Source organism: Meles meles, chromosome 3 (genome assembly GCF_922984935.1).
Source record: "Meles meles chromosome 3, mMelMel3.1 paternal haplotype, whole genome shotgun sequence".
Lineage (NCBI taxonomy): Eukaryota > Metazoa > Chordata > Mammalia > Carnivora > Mustelidae > Meles > Meles meles.
The window spans coordinates 172753486-172769900 of NC_060068.1; the positions used below are offsets into that span (position 1 = coordinate 172753486).

A 16415-nucleotide genomic window follows, 5' to 3' on the forward strand; every position below is an offset into this window, starting at 1 on the left:
TTTATTTTGTTGGTTTTGGGATTCGGTCGGGACAGATCATGAGGTGCTCTACACCCCTCCTGGAGAAGGGAGAGCTACATGGATGTTTTGATGACCGGATTGGCTGCCCAGCCGTGGGCACAGGCGCGGGCTCCTTCCGGGGTGCCTTTCCTGCACCTGCTGCACCTGTGTTCCCAGGAGGAACCGCGGGGCCCACCAGGATGCCGGCGCCCCTACTGATTCACAGCAGCTTCTCATCCGGGCTCTGGGCCGCATCTGGGAAGGTCAGGCGATTTTTCCTGAATCCTCAGACTTTACCCCCGACACCCCCGAGTTTTTGTGTCTGCTCCTACTCCCAGCACTACTCAGCACATAGCGACTGCTTGGAAATGTTGGTGCCAAACTGTCATTTATAGATAGAAACAGGCTGCTTCCTAGCAGATCCAAGACTACATCACCCACCCGCCAAAGAAGTGTTGGTTGCAGCTTACCTTATCACTGTCCAGCGTGTTCTGAGACGTCCGTGAGGCGATGGAAATTGTGTCCGGCTGGCTGCTCCCATCGCCCTGGCTATCCAGATCCTCTCCATCCCTGAAGAAGAAAACAAAGTTTTCATTCCTGACACTGCTGATTTCTCAAGACTGGTGGAGGGCAGCTATCAGCCACGGGAGAGACAGAGATGTTCAAAGAGGCACAGAGCCATCTGTGGGACTGCACCAGTATTGCGTGAATAGTGACAGGAGGCCACCTTGGCTGCACGCCGGGCTGTGTGTCCAACATGTGTCCTCCGTGTAATGTGCACAATGGTAAGACAGTTGTGGTAATTTCCATCACAGAAACGAGAAACATGAACACCTAAGATAGGATGTAGCTTGTCCCAGTCCCACGCATGACCCAGATACGCATCCAGAGTCACACTTGCTGTGGAAAGGGCAACAGAAAGGGATGTGCACAGAGCCCTTCCTTTACTTTAAGCTGAAGAAGGTTCTTGTCTTGACAAAGCAATTTCATTGCTAAGAATGAGGTTATACATAAACTGTATTAAAAAAATTCCTCAAAATATTCAAGAAAGATGATCTTGGAAAAACAGTAAGTTAACACTGCCCTGTTCCCTCCCTACCAACTAAACACACCTACCCCGAGTCCCCAGCACTAACCTTCTCCCCTTCTGCCTCGCGGCTGGCGCCGTCTTGGGGATGTGAATGGGCTCCTTCAGGGCTCCTTTCAGGTGAATTGTCCTTTCCTGAATTACTTCACGGATGTGCTTTATCCAGTCCTGCTTATTTTCTATACTGGAAGCCTGAACGAGGTGTGAGAGTCAGTCAGGATACGGAAGCGGTCCTTTGCAGAACCCACACTAATCGTGCTCAGGTCACCCGCATTCCTTGCTCCCCATTTTCAAAATAACTTTCCAGCAGAACAGCAACCACATCCCATGTCTACTTTGCCATTTTGAGTATTTTCAGTCAAAGCCATTTTTAATCTTACAGCACGTATGTTACTCTAGATCTCCGAATATTGTAAGAATCAATCATTCCCCAGCCTGCAAACCTTGTAAGCAGCTCTGGGTAAATAAAACCACAAACAATCCCAAGTCCAAGTGTCCCTGAAGCAATTTAGGTAAAGACCAAAGGTCGGGGGTTCCCAGCCACCCGCGTTGGTGCCCAAGTCCCTCTGCCTCGTCCCCTGCACTCTGTTTCCGGACCAGCCCTGCCTGCACCCATGCTTGCAGCCCCAGCACTCTGTGGAGTCGGGCCCCCCCTTATCCTCGGGTCGGAAATGGGCCCACGGTCACACGGCTAGCATGGGAAGCAGCCGGAGTGCTCAGGCTAGAGACAGATGGCATCCATGTGGACGTCAGAGCCCGGCCTCCCAAGCTCTGCCGTCACCTACCCCTGGTCACACCAGTAGCGTAAACCAGTTAACCTACTGCCAGTCACAGATGGCAACACCATTACAACTTTCCAGAACTATTATCTGAAAATGACACATGGTCGATATTCAATAAGCATTTGCAGAATGAACACATAGGGCAGTACTCCTTCCAGATTTTTTCCCTTTCTCTTGGCCTCAAAGAAGGTTTCTTTCTTATTTTCTTTTCCTTCTTTTCGCATGTTCTGGGGCTTAGTAACAGTTTTTAATTTCCTTGTGGAACACATCAATCTCCTATTATGACATAAGCACAATTCCCTGTAAATGACTGAAACAGTCGTCAGAGGGATTGCAGCTGAGATCCTGACTGGGAGGGAGCATTTTCTCGTAGCGCACCTTGTCTTCCAAAACAGAAAGTCAAGGCCCAGTTGGGAAAGGAAATTAGAGTTGGGACTATCTTTCCCCTATGTAAAATGTTTTAACTGGAGGCTGTGTCTTTAAAGTCACTTAGAGCTAGGAACAGGGAACTAATAAATAAAGGATAAATGCAGCCTCTGGCCTCCATTCCCACATCTGAGACTGGGAAGCAGTAACCCAAGTTCTTCTGGGGCCAGAGGCAGGAGGATCAGGGACTAGGGGAGTCTGTGCACGGAACAGAGGTGTCTCTCGGTGCAAAACTCTGAAAACTGCAGATCTACTGGCCCTGAAATGCCTGATGCAAGCATTCAGGTTAAACGGAGAGAAGAATCTGAGAAAGAACATTTGGCAGGGTTTAGGGACAACGGAGGGAAACTGTTAAATATGGTTCACAAAGAAATGAAATTCTCATGATTTAATAGGGTGAAGTGATCATTACATTTACGGAGAGGAATTCTCCTGACCTTCAAGAAATTAAAGGAAACACGTGCCAATTTTTCCGAAAAACAAGAGAAAGGTAAGCCAGCTAAATACTAAATAAAAGGTCCCACTTGTCTAAGAGATGGGAATAGTTTGTTTTGGACCCCTAGTAGTCTCCATCTGTTTATGGAAGGATTTGGAAATCAGGTGCTGCCTTCCAGAGGACAAGAAAAAAAGGCCACGGCTCTGTTTTCTAACGACTGGGCCATCCGTATCGCTGGCGTTTCTGTCAGTAACTCCTCCGCCGCCGCCGTCAGCTCCAGCGGCACCACCGTCTCCCCCCGCCGCCACCGCCTCCGCCATCATCTCCACCTCAACACCTCCCCCGCCACCTCCACCGCGACCACCTCCATCTCTGCCACCGCCACGTCCATCCCAAGCACTGACATCTGTCACTGTAGCTAATCTGGATAAACACTTACTATGAGTTGGAAGTTTTATGGTTTTGAGTATACTTTAAAATTTTATGGCTTAGGAAAGTTCCGTTATCTAATATTTAGCTATCAGTGCAATTTCTATTCTATAGGGCTTTATGCCAATACTAACAAGAACACACTGGGTTGGTAATCTCATATTCATTGCAAAACAATCCATCATTTCCATGGGAATAAAGATCTTAGAAACACAATGGCTTCTATTAAAGTACAAATTCTTTAAGAGCAAGGTACCGATGAGAAATTCATAGTTGCGGGAAATACTGGTGAGAGATTAAAAGGAATGTATGAGACAGAATCCCTGGCATGCAGTTTCATACACCAGAGTCCCATTAAGCTTTTGGCTCATCTCCCAATATTATACAAATCTTCAGCAACATCTTCCACAAAACATCCCAAAATCACTTATGGCCTTCCCAGACAGCTAAAAAAGACAGTTGCTTCTGTATTTTCTCAAACACAGGAGGGAGTACACAAGACACCTGAGCGCCCTGCGTCTTTCCTTGGAGAGGCTGGTACAATGGAGGCAGAGTTCAAGTCAAATATTCAAACATATATTCCTCCCCTATTCCAATATATACCCCCCAAAAGCACCCTTAGTGTTTCTGAACACTTTGAATCATAATATTATCAACCCTTGTAACTGATCATTATCTCCCTTTTTTCTCTGCCCCTTAACCAGAAAGCCAAAGAGCCTGGGACCCCATGAAGACTCTCAGCACATTCAGCCCTGGAACGGCCCAAGGCCTTCACAAGCTCATCAGGTGCCTATTTGCCTTTGGAAACTGGACGAAGTGTGCGGTGAGAGTTGTTGATCCACATGTCCTTCTTCCCGTACCCTCAACTTCCTGCACCCCTGATGGAATCGACTAATTCTTTTTCAGACAGAAAGAATGGGAGAAGTTTAAAGAGATTTCTCTCCATCTGACCTTTATCGTAGAAGAGCGAAAGTTTACCTTAAGGCATTTTATCACTAGCGTACCAAACAGAATTTATTCTATTATTCTTTTTGTGATAATCACCAATCCCGAGAGAACACAAAAAGAGCAAATAAAAGCATATGAACACCAATATATTTCAACAAGAAAAAAAAAAACAACAATAAACTTGTCCCAGAGGACATTCCCAAGCTTCAAATGAACATACCTTCAGGACAATTTTATTATCTGAGGTTGGCGTCCTCCCCACCCACAGTGCAAATTTGCAAGGATCTCCTTCAACGTGTTCCGTGACACCCAACTCTGAGGTCTGGATTAAAAAGTAATTATATAATTAGATGACTGTAAGATTCCAGCAGGATACAGAACAAAGACCAAGAAAATGGTTTTTGGCTGTGGTCATGCCAGGTTATAACAACGTCGTTTTTTACGCTGACGGGTAATCCTCCGATCTTCCTGCAGTTAAGATGAGAAAATTTTGTTCTCAGGCCGCCATGATTGGTTGCATCCCTTCTACTTCCCCTGTGCGCATCTACTGCAGATCCTGATGAGGGTCAACCAGCAAACCCAGAGGAAGGAAACCAAAATATCTAAAAATCCTCTTACTGGAAAATCAAAGAGTTGGCCATTTTCAACTCATAAACAACAAACCAAATTGGTCTGAGTTGCAAAGGAACTGCATCATGCGTTTTCGGCATGAGTGGAGTAGCTTCGCAGAAGGCACATATTGTCTTCACAGTTATTTCCCGATTTGTTCATCAAGAGCATTAACTTTTAGTATTTCGTCAATAATTTTAAGGGCTAAGAGACAAAATTTCTCTCTGTGACATGTGCAGTTGTGATGGGAGCACGTGGAAGAGCAGAGGTGAAGGTCAACATCTTCAGTCCCTCCTCCACAGTCAAGTTCACCTCATGTGTTTCCCCCCTCCAGCAAAGGAAGTGATTCATAATGGTGGCCTCTGAGGGAACCTTAACTTTTGAAAGATAAATTAAATGAAGATGTATCAGCTTCTAAAACAGACTAGCTTGGTCTCTGAGGACAGATTAAAGCCAGCTAGTGAAATTACTAGCCAGCAATGCTGCACTTCTTTCCAGTTACAATATGATCTAAAATGATGTAAGGTGGGCTGTGAGCCAAAAGACAATCTCAGACAGGATATAAGCCAAAGAAAATGGTATGAAAACCATTAGTTTAAACTTGCAAATTCCAAATTATTATTAAAGATGATTTCTACATTGGTAGTATTTTATTACTTTGGGAACTTGATTAATATATGGATACCATAAAAATACATAATGTAGATGCTGTCCAAATTCCAAATATCTACCAATATTTATAAGTGATCTGTCATGTCTTGTGTAAAGAAGAAACCAAATTCTATACATTTCCTATTCTTTCTCAGACGGTGATTTTTCATTAGTGTTGCCCAATCCTCCCCCTGCCTGACCCTGCCCAGCGGTTCTGTGATGACAGCCCAAGGTACTCCGACGAGGGAAACACAGCGGACCCCGAGGAGGACACCTGCTTGAGGCTCTGCAGAGAGTCAGCATGTGGTTTTACACAGAGACTTGTTATTTGTTGGAAAAAAGGCATCAGCTATCTTCTTTTGGCAGAAAGTACAGTCACCAGTTAAAAAAGAATTCAAATGCAACATAGTATGCACCCAGCACTCAAGGGTGGGGAGTGCTCTCTGCACGGATGGGATAGTGGACCTTTAGAACTATTTTTGCATACGTATGTTTTCTCTAATAACCATATTTTGTTAGTGTAAAGAACCCTAAATTTGCTTATTTATTTTCCACACATTTACCTTTATTGAAAGAAAAATTCACCCCAGATTATTAAGAGCCTATAGCCAGCTACCCAGAAAGGCTGCTTAACGTATCTTCCAACATCGGTGAAAGGAAAATTAACTGGAATGATATGAGAACTTAATCGTAGACTCATACGATCAATTTATTTGTAAAGCTGGTTTGGGCACATAAGAGGTAAATCTAAATTCACTTAAAAAGTGTTTTCACATCCTCAGAGTCTATGGAATTTAGAAAAAGCAGGTTTCCTCCGTCTAGCGAAGCTAAAACCCGTGAGCTCCCCCTAGTGACTCCAGATCGTCAGAGATGTTCACTGTGGAAGATGAAAACCTAACAATTCTAAAGTTCCACATTTTAGGGCAGTTTGGGGGGTTAAATGGAAAGCAATGGTGCTTTTTTTTTTTCCTGCCTACAAGAAGATTTGCAAGTGCATTACCTTTAAATTAACAATTCTGAATGTTGATACTTACAAACAGTTTGCTTTTATAAAGGTACTTGCTTCTGCCACTGGAATCTTTCACTTCTTTACTAAATACTAAGGACATTTCAAAAAGGAAGAGATGCCGTTCTCGACCCTTTCGAATTAAGGTTTTTGGGTCCCACACTTGGAAGGATTCCTGCAGGATGAGTTCTCCCTGAGACTCAATATTTTCATCAAACCCTGCAACACAAAGACAAGGAGGCACAATCAATTTGAAAGAAAATTAAAAATGATGCACAGGACAGCACTGGGACGATTTAAACATCTGTTCAATGCCCGACAATTGCTTCACAGATTAGAGTTCCCTTTCTGGGCCCCCATTCCAGTTTGCCTGCACTGACGAAGGGTAATTCTTCCTAAAACACGACTTTGCGTATATTTTCCCTTGCTTGAAAAGGAAGAAGAAGAAAAAAAAGCCAGTGCTTCCTCATGGCTTTATTCCTTCAACTCTGTCTCCTGCGGGTGGCATTCACGCCATCGGAGATTTGAATAAACCCCTTACTTCTCGGCCTTCACTCATTCCATCTCACACACCTCCTCCTCCCCTGGCCCAGAATGGTCCACGGACCTTCCCCCAGGCCACGGCCTACTCCCAGGCTGCGACCTGATCCTCTGCCTCTTCAGCCCAGACACCCTCCTGGACATTCCCCTGCAGTCCCAGCCTTTCCACAGGGCTCTGGTCTGGCCTTTCTCGGTCAGTTCTCCCGTCTTTGCAAAATTCTTCCTGTGAATCAGTCACACTCCGGCCACGGAGTGGCTTTCACTCTGCTCAACTCTTCCCGGAAGTGGCCCACTGCCTGGACTTCCAGCGACCAGGCTGCAGGAAGTGGCTGGATATCCGGGGCAGGGCCTGCTAGTTCTCCCTCGACGACGGCTCTCTCCTCCTTCTCCAGAAAGAAGCGTCCTTTGTGGTTGCTCAGACAGGCCCTGCACTTCTGCCCCCGTGGCGCTGGGACAGCACGCACCCAAGCTCAGGCCGTGTGGGGCAGTCTTGCGTACAACTCCTCGTTTCTGCCCTTCCAGCGGCTGCTTCCTCCCCGCCCTCTTTCCCCACTTTCTTTCTGTTGGATGGAACGTTCCCATGGGCTTGACATGTCCTAAACCTTCCCAAGCAAACGACATTTAAGCAGTGGAGAGAAAGTACAGAGAACAGAGCCTGAGTCCTCGATGGTGCCAAAAAGGGCTGCCACACCAGCTCAGGGTGTGACTTCAGAGGCAGGAAAAGCCGCCCCACCTGGCCTCTGACTCCTGCGTCTCTGCGCAAACAGCAGCACCTCTGCCCCAGTATGTACTGGGCAGCTACACTGCTCGACACTACTGATGAGACACAGGCTAGAAAAAGCACTTGGGGAAGGATTACTTCTTGTACGTAACTGTGTACCTGATAATACGACTAAAGCTCTATAACACAGAAAAGGCCTTTTTAAACACAAGCATCATGGAAAGTTCACTTGCAAGGTGTTTCATTTTGTTTCTCTGCTCGCTCTTCACACAGCACACACCGCCGTGTCCCATGCCCCCATGTTCGAGGCTCTTGCAAGTGATACAGTGGATAGAGATACACGGAAACAGCAAGGCTTTTAAAGGATTTTATAATCACAGGGGGCTGCTCTTGCCGTCCTTCCATCCATCCATCTACTGTGGACACCTGATTGCTTAAAACAAGTGACACACGGTGCTACCGGGGTCCGGGAGAGTGGACAGCCTGTTCTCCAGATGATGTCAAGGGCGTGCTCTTAATGAGGCTGAAGCACTTCGTGAAACTAAGGGGAAGCACCGAAACCAGATCTTTTAAAAAAAAAAAAGAAGGTCCTTGGGGCGCCTGGGTGGTGCAGTCAGTTAAGCATCTGACTCTTGATTTCAGCTCAGGTCATGACCTCAGGGCTGTAAGACTGAGCCCCACGTGGGGCTCCATACTTGGCGGGGAATCAGCTGGAGGATTCTCTCTCTTCCCCCACTCTTCACCCCTCCCCTGCCTTGTGCCTGCACACTCGCGCTCTAACAAATAAATCTTAAAAAAAAAGGGTATTCACATCTAAACTCTTAACTCCTAACAGAACACAGAGGTACAAAGCCAAGAGTTTCAGGGCATCGAGAGCCCCTCATACACACTGTCAGCAGGACGTGTGCAGCTGCTTGTCAGGGGACGCGCAGAGCCTCGTACCTTCCAGCATGCTGAGGTGCATGGCGTCGTTGGCTCGCTTTGGCACACTGAGCATCACCTCAAGGCCATCTTTTATCTCCCCTTTTCCTTCCTCACAGCAAGTGAGTAGCTCCTGTAAGAGACCAACACCATGAACCAGCCAAAGGCCAAAAGCTTTGCCAACAAGATCTTTGCAGAAAAAAAGTCCATGAAGGATCCATGAGTTTCAAGAGAACAACAGACCACGGTCAGCTGGGCACACAGTCTCACAGAAAATGAATCACTGCCTCTTTATGGATGGAAGGATCTATCTGGCTCAACTCAGGATGCTTCTTCAGATCAGAGGAAACCAGATGCGGTCCCAGTTTAAGACAAAATCAGTGTACACATTAACTACCGAGCCTCAAAAATAATAAAAATAAAAATAAATAATTAGCACAGCAAAGCATAATCAGCTACCGGTTTTCTCTGAAGGTCATGGCAGAGTGCACCGACCACCCCTGTGTGATCGTGAACGCTTCTGTGTTGTTAACACCGCCCGCAGCCCGGACCTCCCGGGTCACGAGCAGGAGCAGCACCGCCGTGCCCATATCCACAGTCACACACTGTGTGTGCCCTTGTGCGCAGGACGGATAGCAAAGCGCGAGTGATCCAATCGCACCTCCCTGAGTGTGATTCCATTTCAGATGCACTTGGAGGAACATCTGCTATTAAAGGAAGGGTGACAAGGACAATAAATGCATGTTCTGGCAGGCTCCAGGATATTTTCTTACCAGCGGATGAATGGTGACAGTAATAGTAACCAGCACTCTCTGGGTCCTAGCAGTCCCCAAGAGGGACAGGGCACTGCAGGGAGCTCTGGTCTCATACTGGATAGTTTTAGAACAATTTGGCACCAGACAAGCACTTTCACTCATGACCAGATGGTTTTCACCTATTATTCTAGGGAGCTTGGCAAGAAAAAAAGTGCTTAAGAATGCTATGTACAGAAATTAACCTCACTGGCAGAAAACTCTCCTCGTTGGGGAGCTCAACAGAGCTTATTACTATTCTGCTGAAGAACCCCTGGGCAGAATAACGTGAGGTTCATAAATTAAAGTCCCACTTTAATGGTGATTAACTAGATGTGAGGTCACTGGAAAAAAGAGATTTTTAGTGGAAACACATGCTAAAGACAAAATTCTTAAATCCTGAGGACACCAAGAGGTACGCGGCCTTTGCAGAAGTAAAAAGCAAAGGGTTAATGTGAATATAAACAACTTAACCTCCTGACTTCTATTTCATGCTCATGGCAAGCTCATATTGCTGCAGTGAGGGCCATAGAAGCACTTAATAGGATTTTGATACCAAAGTGCAGGAGAGCTTTCCCAACAGAAACGGCCCGTGATGGAACTGCTTTAACAAAAGTATATGGCCACTTCTGTTTCTGGAGTTTTCTCCTTAACAGAAAGAGAAAGTGTTTCAGGATTTCACAACTCCATCTCCGAACTTCTTTTCTATCTGGGAAAATTACAACATCACCAGCACTGCTGTGCTAGGGCAGCACCAGGGACAGAGTCAGATTCACAAAACAGGGGTCCCAGGATGCGTGCAGGTGGCTCATTCTCATGCCGGATGATATTCTCCAGCCACGTAAACAGCACACACATCATTAGGCAGAGCTGGTGGATTATTATTCTCCTAGTCAAGAAAATGTACATCGATTTATACGATGCATTCTGTGACAACGATCCCAAATTCCAAGTTTCCTTTCCCATTCTACTGTTAAATCCTTAAGATTATTAGAAACGGGCTTGTTTGTTTGACACACACCATTATGTTAGTTTCAACAGTATGACATAGGATTTGCTATTTGTATATATTGCAAAATGATCACAATAATTCTAGTTAACACCCGCCAGTATACCGAGTTACAGGATGACCTTCACTCCCCATTCATAACCAAGAGAAAGTAGAGGTCAGTTCGACTCAAATACTTGGGACGTGTGTGAACAACAAGCTCCACAAATAAGTGTGTGACGTGCGACTAGACGTCACAGGGAGGACGCTAGCCGAGGGTGAGCTACTTGAGCTGTGGCCCCATGTGGGTTTAGAACGAAGCCCAGATGCCAGCGACCCAGGGATGATGGCAGGCATGACACTCGTCCTCACAGGCTCGCTTCCAGACCTGCAGACCAGGTGAACGTAACGCACGCAGAGCACAGAGCACAGTGCGCGGCCCATGGTCAGCGAGCCAGCCTGGGACAGGTACCGAGTGATCTAGACTTCACGATCTCTTTTCTCAGTGTATGTTAGGGACCAGGGTCAGTCATCAAAGCTCAGGTGCCTAATGAAGGAATAGTCTCTTACTTACCTGCTGCACTGAGAAACTGATCAGGGTAACAAATGACAATGCATTAAAAAAAAATTGATTGGTTAGGTGTTATTTCAAAAATTCAGGGTACTTTACATAAACAGAGAGAAAAATGTCAAAATAATAATACACAGTTCACAAAATTTTGCAGGTAGAAGATGCTTCATACATACTTTTAAAAGAAGTTGATACTTTGTTATTCGCTGAACTGGCTTAATAAGGTACGAAGAGATGGAATTGGCTAATCCGTGCCGCTGCTGTATTTCCTGAATTAAGAAAAAAAAATTAATGTATATATACTGATGAACATTACTGGGTAAACTAGGTAGCATGAACTAAAACTACATTTTTTACCTCCAAAATGAGTACACACATATCACTCTTAGCCTAAGGGATAAAAGTAGAAATCACTATTTATTCTTTTCATATGCTGAACATAAGAATAAGTTAATCACTTTGAACCAGAAGACAGTGGTTTTCAGTCTGGATTCCTGGCTTTCACGTGCAGATGTCAAACAGGCAAGCCCATGACACCCAGCCATGGAGCCGTGGGGCCCACACTGGCCCGGCGACCTCCGCCCGCCCTCCCCTGGCCCTGGCTAGCCCTGGTGCATCAGCCACCGAACACTGAGCCACAGACCAGACAAGCCCTGTCTCCCACGGCAGCTGTGGCAACTTGGGCCACTGGTGCCCTGGAGCCACAGACCACACCCCTTCCCCCCACTCCACCCAGCCTGCCTCTCCTGCACAGGGGCTCCTCCTTCCTCACCAACACATTCACACACCACTCAGCCATTCTTCCATCCAGCCTCACAATCCATCTCCTCGCCCAGACTTTCACACCAACCCGCTGTACTTGTGCTATCTTGGCTCTTAACACGCTTCTCAGAAAATTTAAAAACATAAATAAAAGGGGTGGGGCGCCAGGGTGGTTCAGTGGGTGCAGCATCTGCCTTCGGCTCGGATCACGATCCCACAGTTCTGCGCCCCACGTCAGGCTCCCTGCTCACAACAGAGTCAGCTTCTCCCTCTGCCCCTCCCCCCTGCTCATGCTTCTCTCTCTCTCTCTCTCTTTCTCTCTCCCTCTCCTTCTCACTCTTTCACTCACGCTCTCTTTGGAATAAATAAAATCTTTTTTTTAAAAAAAGGGTTATTGAGTGTCTGGGTGGCTCAGTGGGTTAAGCCTCTGCCTTCGGCTCAGGTCATGATCTCAGGGTCCTGGGATCGAGTCCCACATCGGGCTCTCTGCTCAGCAGGGAGTCTGCTTCCCTCTCTCTCTCTGCCTCCCTCTCTACCTACTTGTGATCTCTGTCAAATAAATAAATAAAATCTTTTAAAAATAAAATAAATAAAAAAGGGTTATCTTCTAATAGTCTGCGCTTCAAATGTGATTTTAAAGCCACCTCTTTGTATTCTCAATATTCTCAGTCTGTGGGTCATCTCGACTAAGCTCCTGAGGAACCGAGCATTGCGTGGGGCTTCACACAGTCACTCTCCTTACAGTGTGCCGGCTGCCGGAATCACCAAACAACGGGTCACTCACGCACCAGGCAGATTAGAGTAAAAACTTAGCAATTCTTCCTCTGCCTTCGAAATCACGAGTAGAGCCTTAAGTTTCTCTTCAGTGACAAATGTTCAAAATGTGGGATTTATGATTTAATGATTATGATACATGTATTCATGATGTCACATCTAAAAGATATCTTTTCATATACAGTATGATGTACAAGTCCCATGTACGGGTCACCGAGTTCTGACAGATGTCAACATACTTGCAATCGAGTATGTACAGAGTATTTCCAAAATCACAGGAAGTTCTTCATACCCCTTTCTAACCAATTCCCCCACCCACAACCCCACCACCACCAAGAGGCAACCCCTGTACTGATTTCCATCACCAAATCAGTTCTGCATATTCTAGAATTTCATATAAAAGGAATCATACAGAATGTATTCTTCTATGTCTAGCTTCTCTCAGCCCACGTTTTGGAGATGAATCTTTGCTATTTATGTATCAGGAGTTTATCCCTTCATACAGCTGAGAAGTATTCCGTTTCATGCACACCCCACAAAACATCTGAGACATATTGCAATGTGTTTTGAATACCATTTTAATAACATTCAGAAATGTATCTCTGATATTTCTAAACACCAATCTCACTATTTTTGTTGACATTCTTAATACCTTATCATAGGATTATACTGCTCAAAAATGACAAGAGAGAAACGAATATCCAATGGGAAAAAGACAGTCTCTTCAACAAATGGTGTTGGGAAAGTTGGACAGCAACGTGCAGAAGAATGAAACCATACCCCTTTCTTACACCATACACAAAAGTAAACACAAAATGGAATAAAGGCACAAACGTGAAACTATAAAAATCCCTGAAGAGAGCACAGGCAGCGATTTCCATGACATCGGCCACAGCAACATTTTTCTAGATATGCCTCCCGCGGCAAGGGAAAGAAATGCACAAATAAACTACTAGGACAACATCAAAATAAAGAGCTTCTGCGTAGTGAAGAAAACAAGCAACAAAACTAAAAGACACCTGCTGAACGGGGGAAGGTGTCTGCAGATGACATATCTACTAATACAGAAAGAGCTCATACAACTCCACACACACACACACACACACACACACACACACACTCCAATAAAAATGGGCAGAGGATATGAACAGACATTTCTCCAAAGACCTACAGATGGCCAACAGACATATGAGAAGATGCACATCACTCATCATCAGAGAAATGCAAATCAAAACTACAGTAAGATATCATTTCACACCTGTCAGGATGGATAAAACAAAAAGTATAAGAAATAACACGTGTTGGTGAGGATGTGGAGAAAAAGGAACCTTCTAGCACTGCTCCTGGGAATGCAAACTGGTGCAGTCACTCTGGAAAACAGTATGGAGGTTCCTCCATGAGTTAAAAATAGGATTACCCTACCCTACAATCCAGGAATCACACTACTTGGGTGTTGACCCAAAAAATACAAAGACACTAATTCAAAGGGAAGCACGCACCCCTACATTTATAGCAGCATTATCCATAACAGCCGGACTACGGAAGCAGCACAAGCGTCCCCTGACTGCTGGATGCACAAAGAAGATGAGGCTCATCTATACAATGGACCATTACGCAGCCATCGAAAGAATGAAAGCTTGCCGTTTGCAATGACATGGATGGAGCTAGAGAGTATTCAGCTAAGTGAAATAAGTCCGTCAGAGAAAGACAAATACCACAGGATTTCACTCAGCTGTGGAATTTAAGAAACAAAACAGATGAACAAAATAAAAAAAAAAAAGAGAGAGAGAGAAAGAAACACACACACAAACCAAGGAAGAGACTCTGAACTATAGGGAACCCACCTATGGTTACCAGAGGAGAGGTGAGTGGAGGGATGCAGGAAACCGAGATGGGGATCAAAGAGTTTACTTATCATAAGAAAATAAAATGATTAGAGAAAATGAAGACAAAAACGGCTCTGAGATAGAGTATTTTTCTAAAACCCCATCAAACATTTAATCCTGCTGAGATAAGAAAGCTTTTTCTCAAAAGCTTTTCTTTTTCTAAAAAACTGTAAAAAAAACTTCTGTGCTTCTAAAATTTTACTTTGGATGGCAGGAGCAAAGAACTGGGGGTTAAGAGGATGGCCTCGCTCACTGATCAGTGGTAAATCTCAACCACAGACAACCGTGGCGCTCGCTGAGCCCCAGAAAGACGGGCAACATCCTGTACGGCGGGAACTGATGGCGAGACATCTGTGAGATCCCTCAGTTAGATAAGCAGAATTTCCTTTATCCTTAAAGGTGTTTTAGGGCAAAGGGTTTTTTTTTTTTTAATTCAATTCCATATGCCACATGCTCTCTGTGCTTAGATGTACAGAATTCTAACTCTGCACACAGCCTTGATGTCGAGTTTCATCTGACGGTAAAGAGAGAGGAAGGTGTGAAAACCTGACAAGAAAGAGCAGCACGGGGCTGGGAGAGCTGGCCTGGTATTTACAAAGGCACTCACATGGGCTTATTGATCACGAGAATGACAACTAAAACAGGGCCATCTCCAGGGCTCCACGGCAAAGACAGAAGCTAAAATGTACCCTAATTTCCCAGATGTCCAGAAAAGAACATAACGCATGGCCAAGCACACACGTAAGAACAGAAAAAAATCTAAAATTCTCACAGCCTTTATACCAAATTACACGTGATACTGAAAAGTACTCTTTGAATCACGATGTATTCGGCACACTTGACTATATTCCGGAGACGAAAGAAGCTTTCTTTATATTACTTCCATAAGGCTCCAACCCCTTTTGTACAAAATCACCTCCCTGCAATATCTTTCAAAAAAAGAGGACCTACATGCATGCTTACACCAATGAGAATATACTTAAAAAGCCTCCCAATGATCTTAGTTGTTACAGCGCTAGTTGTAAAAATTTTACTGATAAGCCACTTTTAGAAATCAATCACATGATAAAAATGGGAAAAATAAATGAATAAAAAAGATTCAAAGGTTCAAAGATTCTTTTTCCCTCATAGAGGGTAAAGCAGGTTTATAGTCTGTACCTTCAGCACATGGTATTACATTTAAGAATGGTTATATATAAATAGTAAGTGAGCTCATATACACACGGACCTGTTGAAATCTTAGAAGGATCTTTTAGAAACACAAGACTATCCCACCATAAATGCGACAGAGAAAAATGAAAACACTCCCTCCCATCCATTAGGTGAAAGCTATTAGTAGTGTGGCATTCTTATGTTTACCAAGGACAATGCAGAGGACTTCTCCGCTTCACCAGGAGTCTCTTACTTACGTCAAAGTAGGATCCCGCATGCTCTAGTATCAGCTGAGTAGAATCAGGCTTATTTTTGCAGTATGTGACATACATCTGAAACTTATCTGCCTGTAAACAACAAAAATTAGAACATCTCTTTCAAATCAAGTCAAAATATGATAGACTTTTATGTAGGAAAGTAGCTATGGGGATGAAGGAAATTTAAGCTCTACATAAAGAGACCCTATTTCATACTGAAAGTTGTTAAAAATAAGAAATGCCATCTCCTGCTGCCTCTCTCAGCCCAGTGAGTCAAGGCTGGGCACACCCTCCCCGCTCCCACAACGGCCGAGGCAAACCCCGGTGTCCTGCATGGAGGGTAGGGCACCAACACCAGGTGACTGTCTGCCTCTCCTCCGGATGAATGACCCCTCCCACCCCACCATCGGCCCCCAAGGCATGGCTGGGCACTCATGTGTCCCTGTGAATCCCCAGGGCCTCTCACAGGCCCCACATGCCAGATGATCAAATGTCCCAGTTCAAACCATCACAACTACCAATAAAAAGCTCATTCCACGTGACTATCTGGCTGGAGAAGGTATTCTTAGAGGTAAAGCCCACTTCTCTGTAAGCCGACACCACAGAAGATGGTGACAAAAGAGAAATGAGCCATATTCCTTCCAACTTCCTGCAAAGCCACAGCCGTGAGAACGAGGA

General features: G+C 45.0%; 1 protein-coding gene across 3 annotated transcripts in view; it reads right to left on the reverse strand.

Moving 5' to 3' along the window:
* The window catches only part of TRIO (trio Rho guanine nucleotide exchange factor), a 225404-nt gene that overhangs the window by 87668 nt on the left and 121321 nt on the right, over positions 1-16415 (reverse strand). For all 3 annotated transcript variants that reach the window (XM_046000363.1, XM_046000364.1, XM_046000365.1), the window contains 7 exons: positions 15738-15827; positions 11083-11175; positions 8578-8689; positions 6403-6593; positions 4329-4430; positions 1137-1279; positions 471-570 (listed from right to left, as the gene is read on the reverse strand). In XM_046000363.1, coding sequence (XP_045856319.1) covers positions 471-570; positions 1137-1279; positions 4329-4430; positions 6403-6593; positions 8578-8689; positions 11083-11175; positions 15738-15827 — 831 coding nt within the window. The remainder of the gene's footprint in view (positions 1-470; positions 571-1136; positions 1280-4328; positions 4431-6402; positions 6594-8577; positions 8690-11082; positions 11176-15737; positions 15828-16415) is intronic.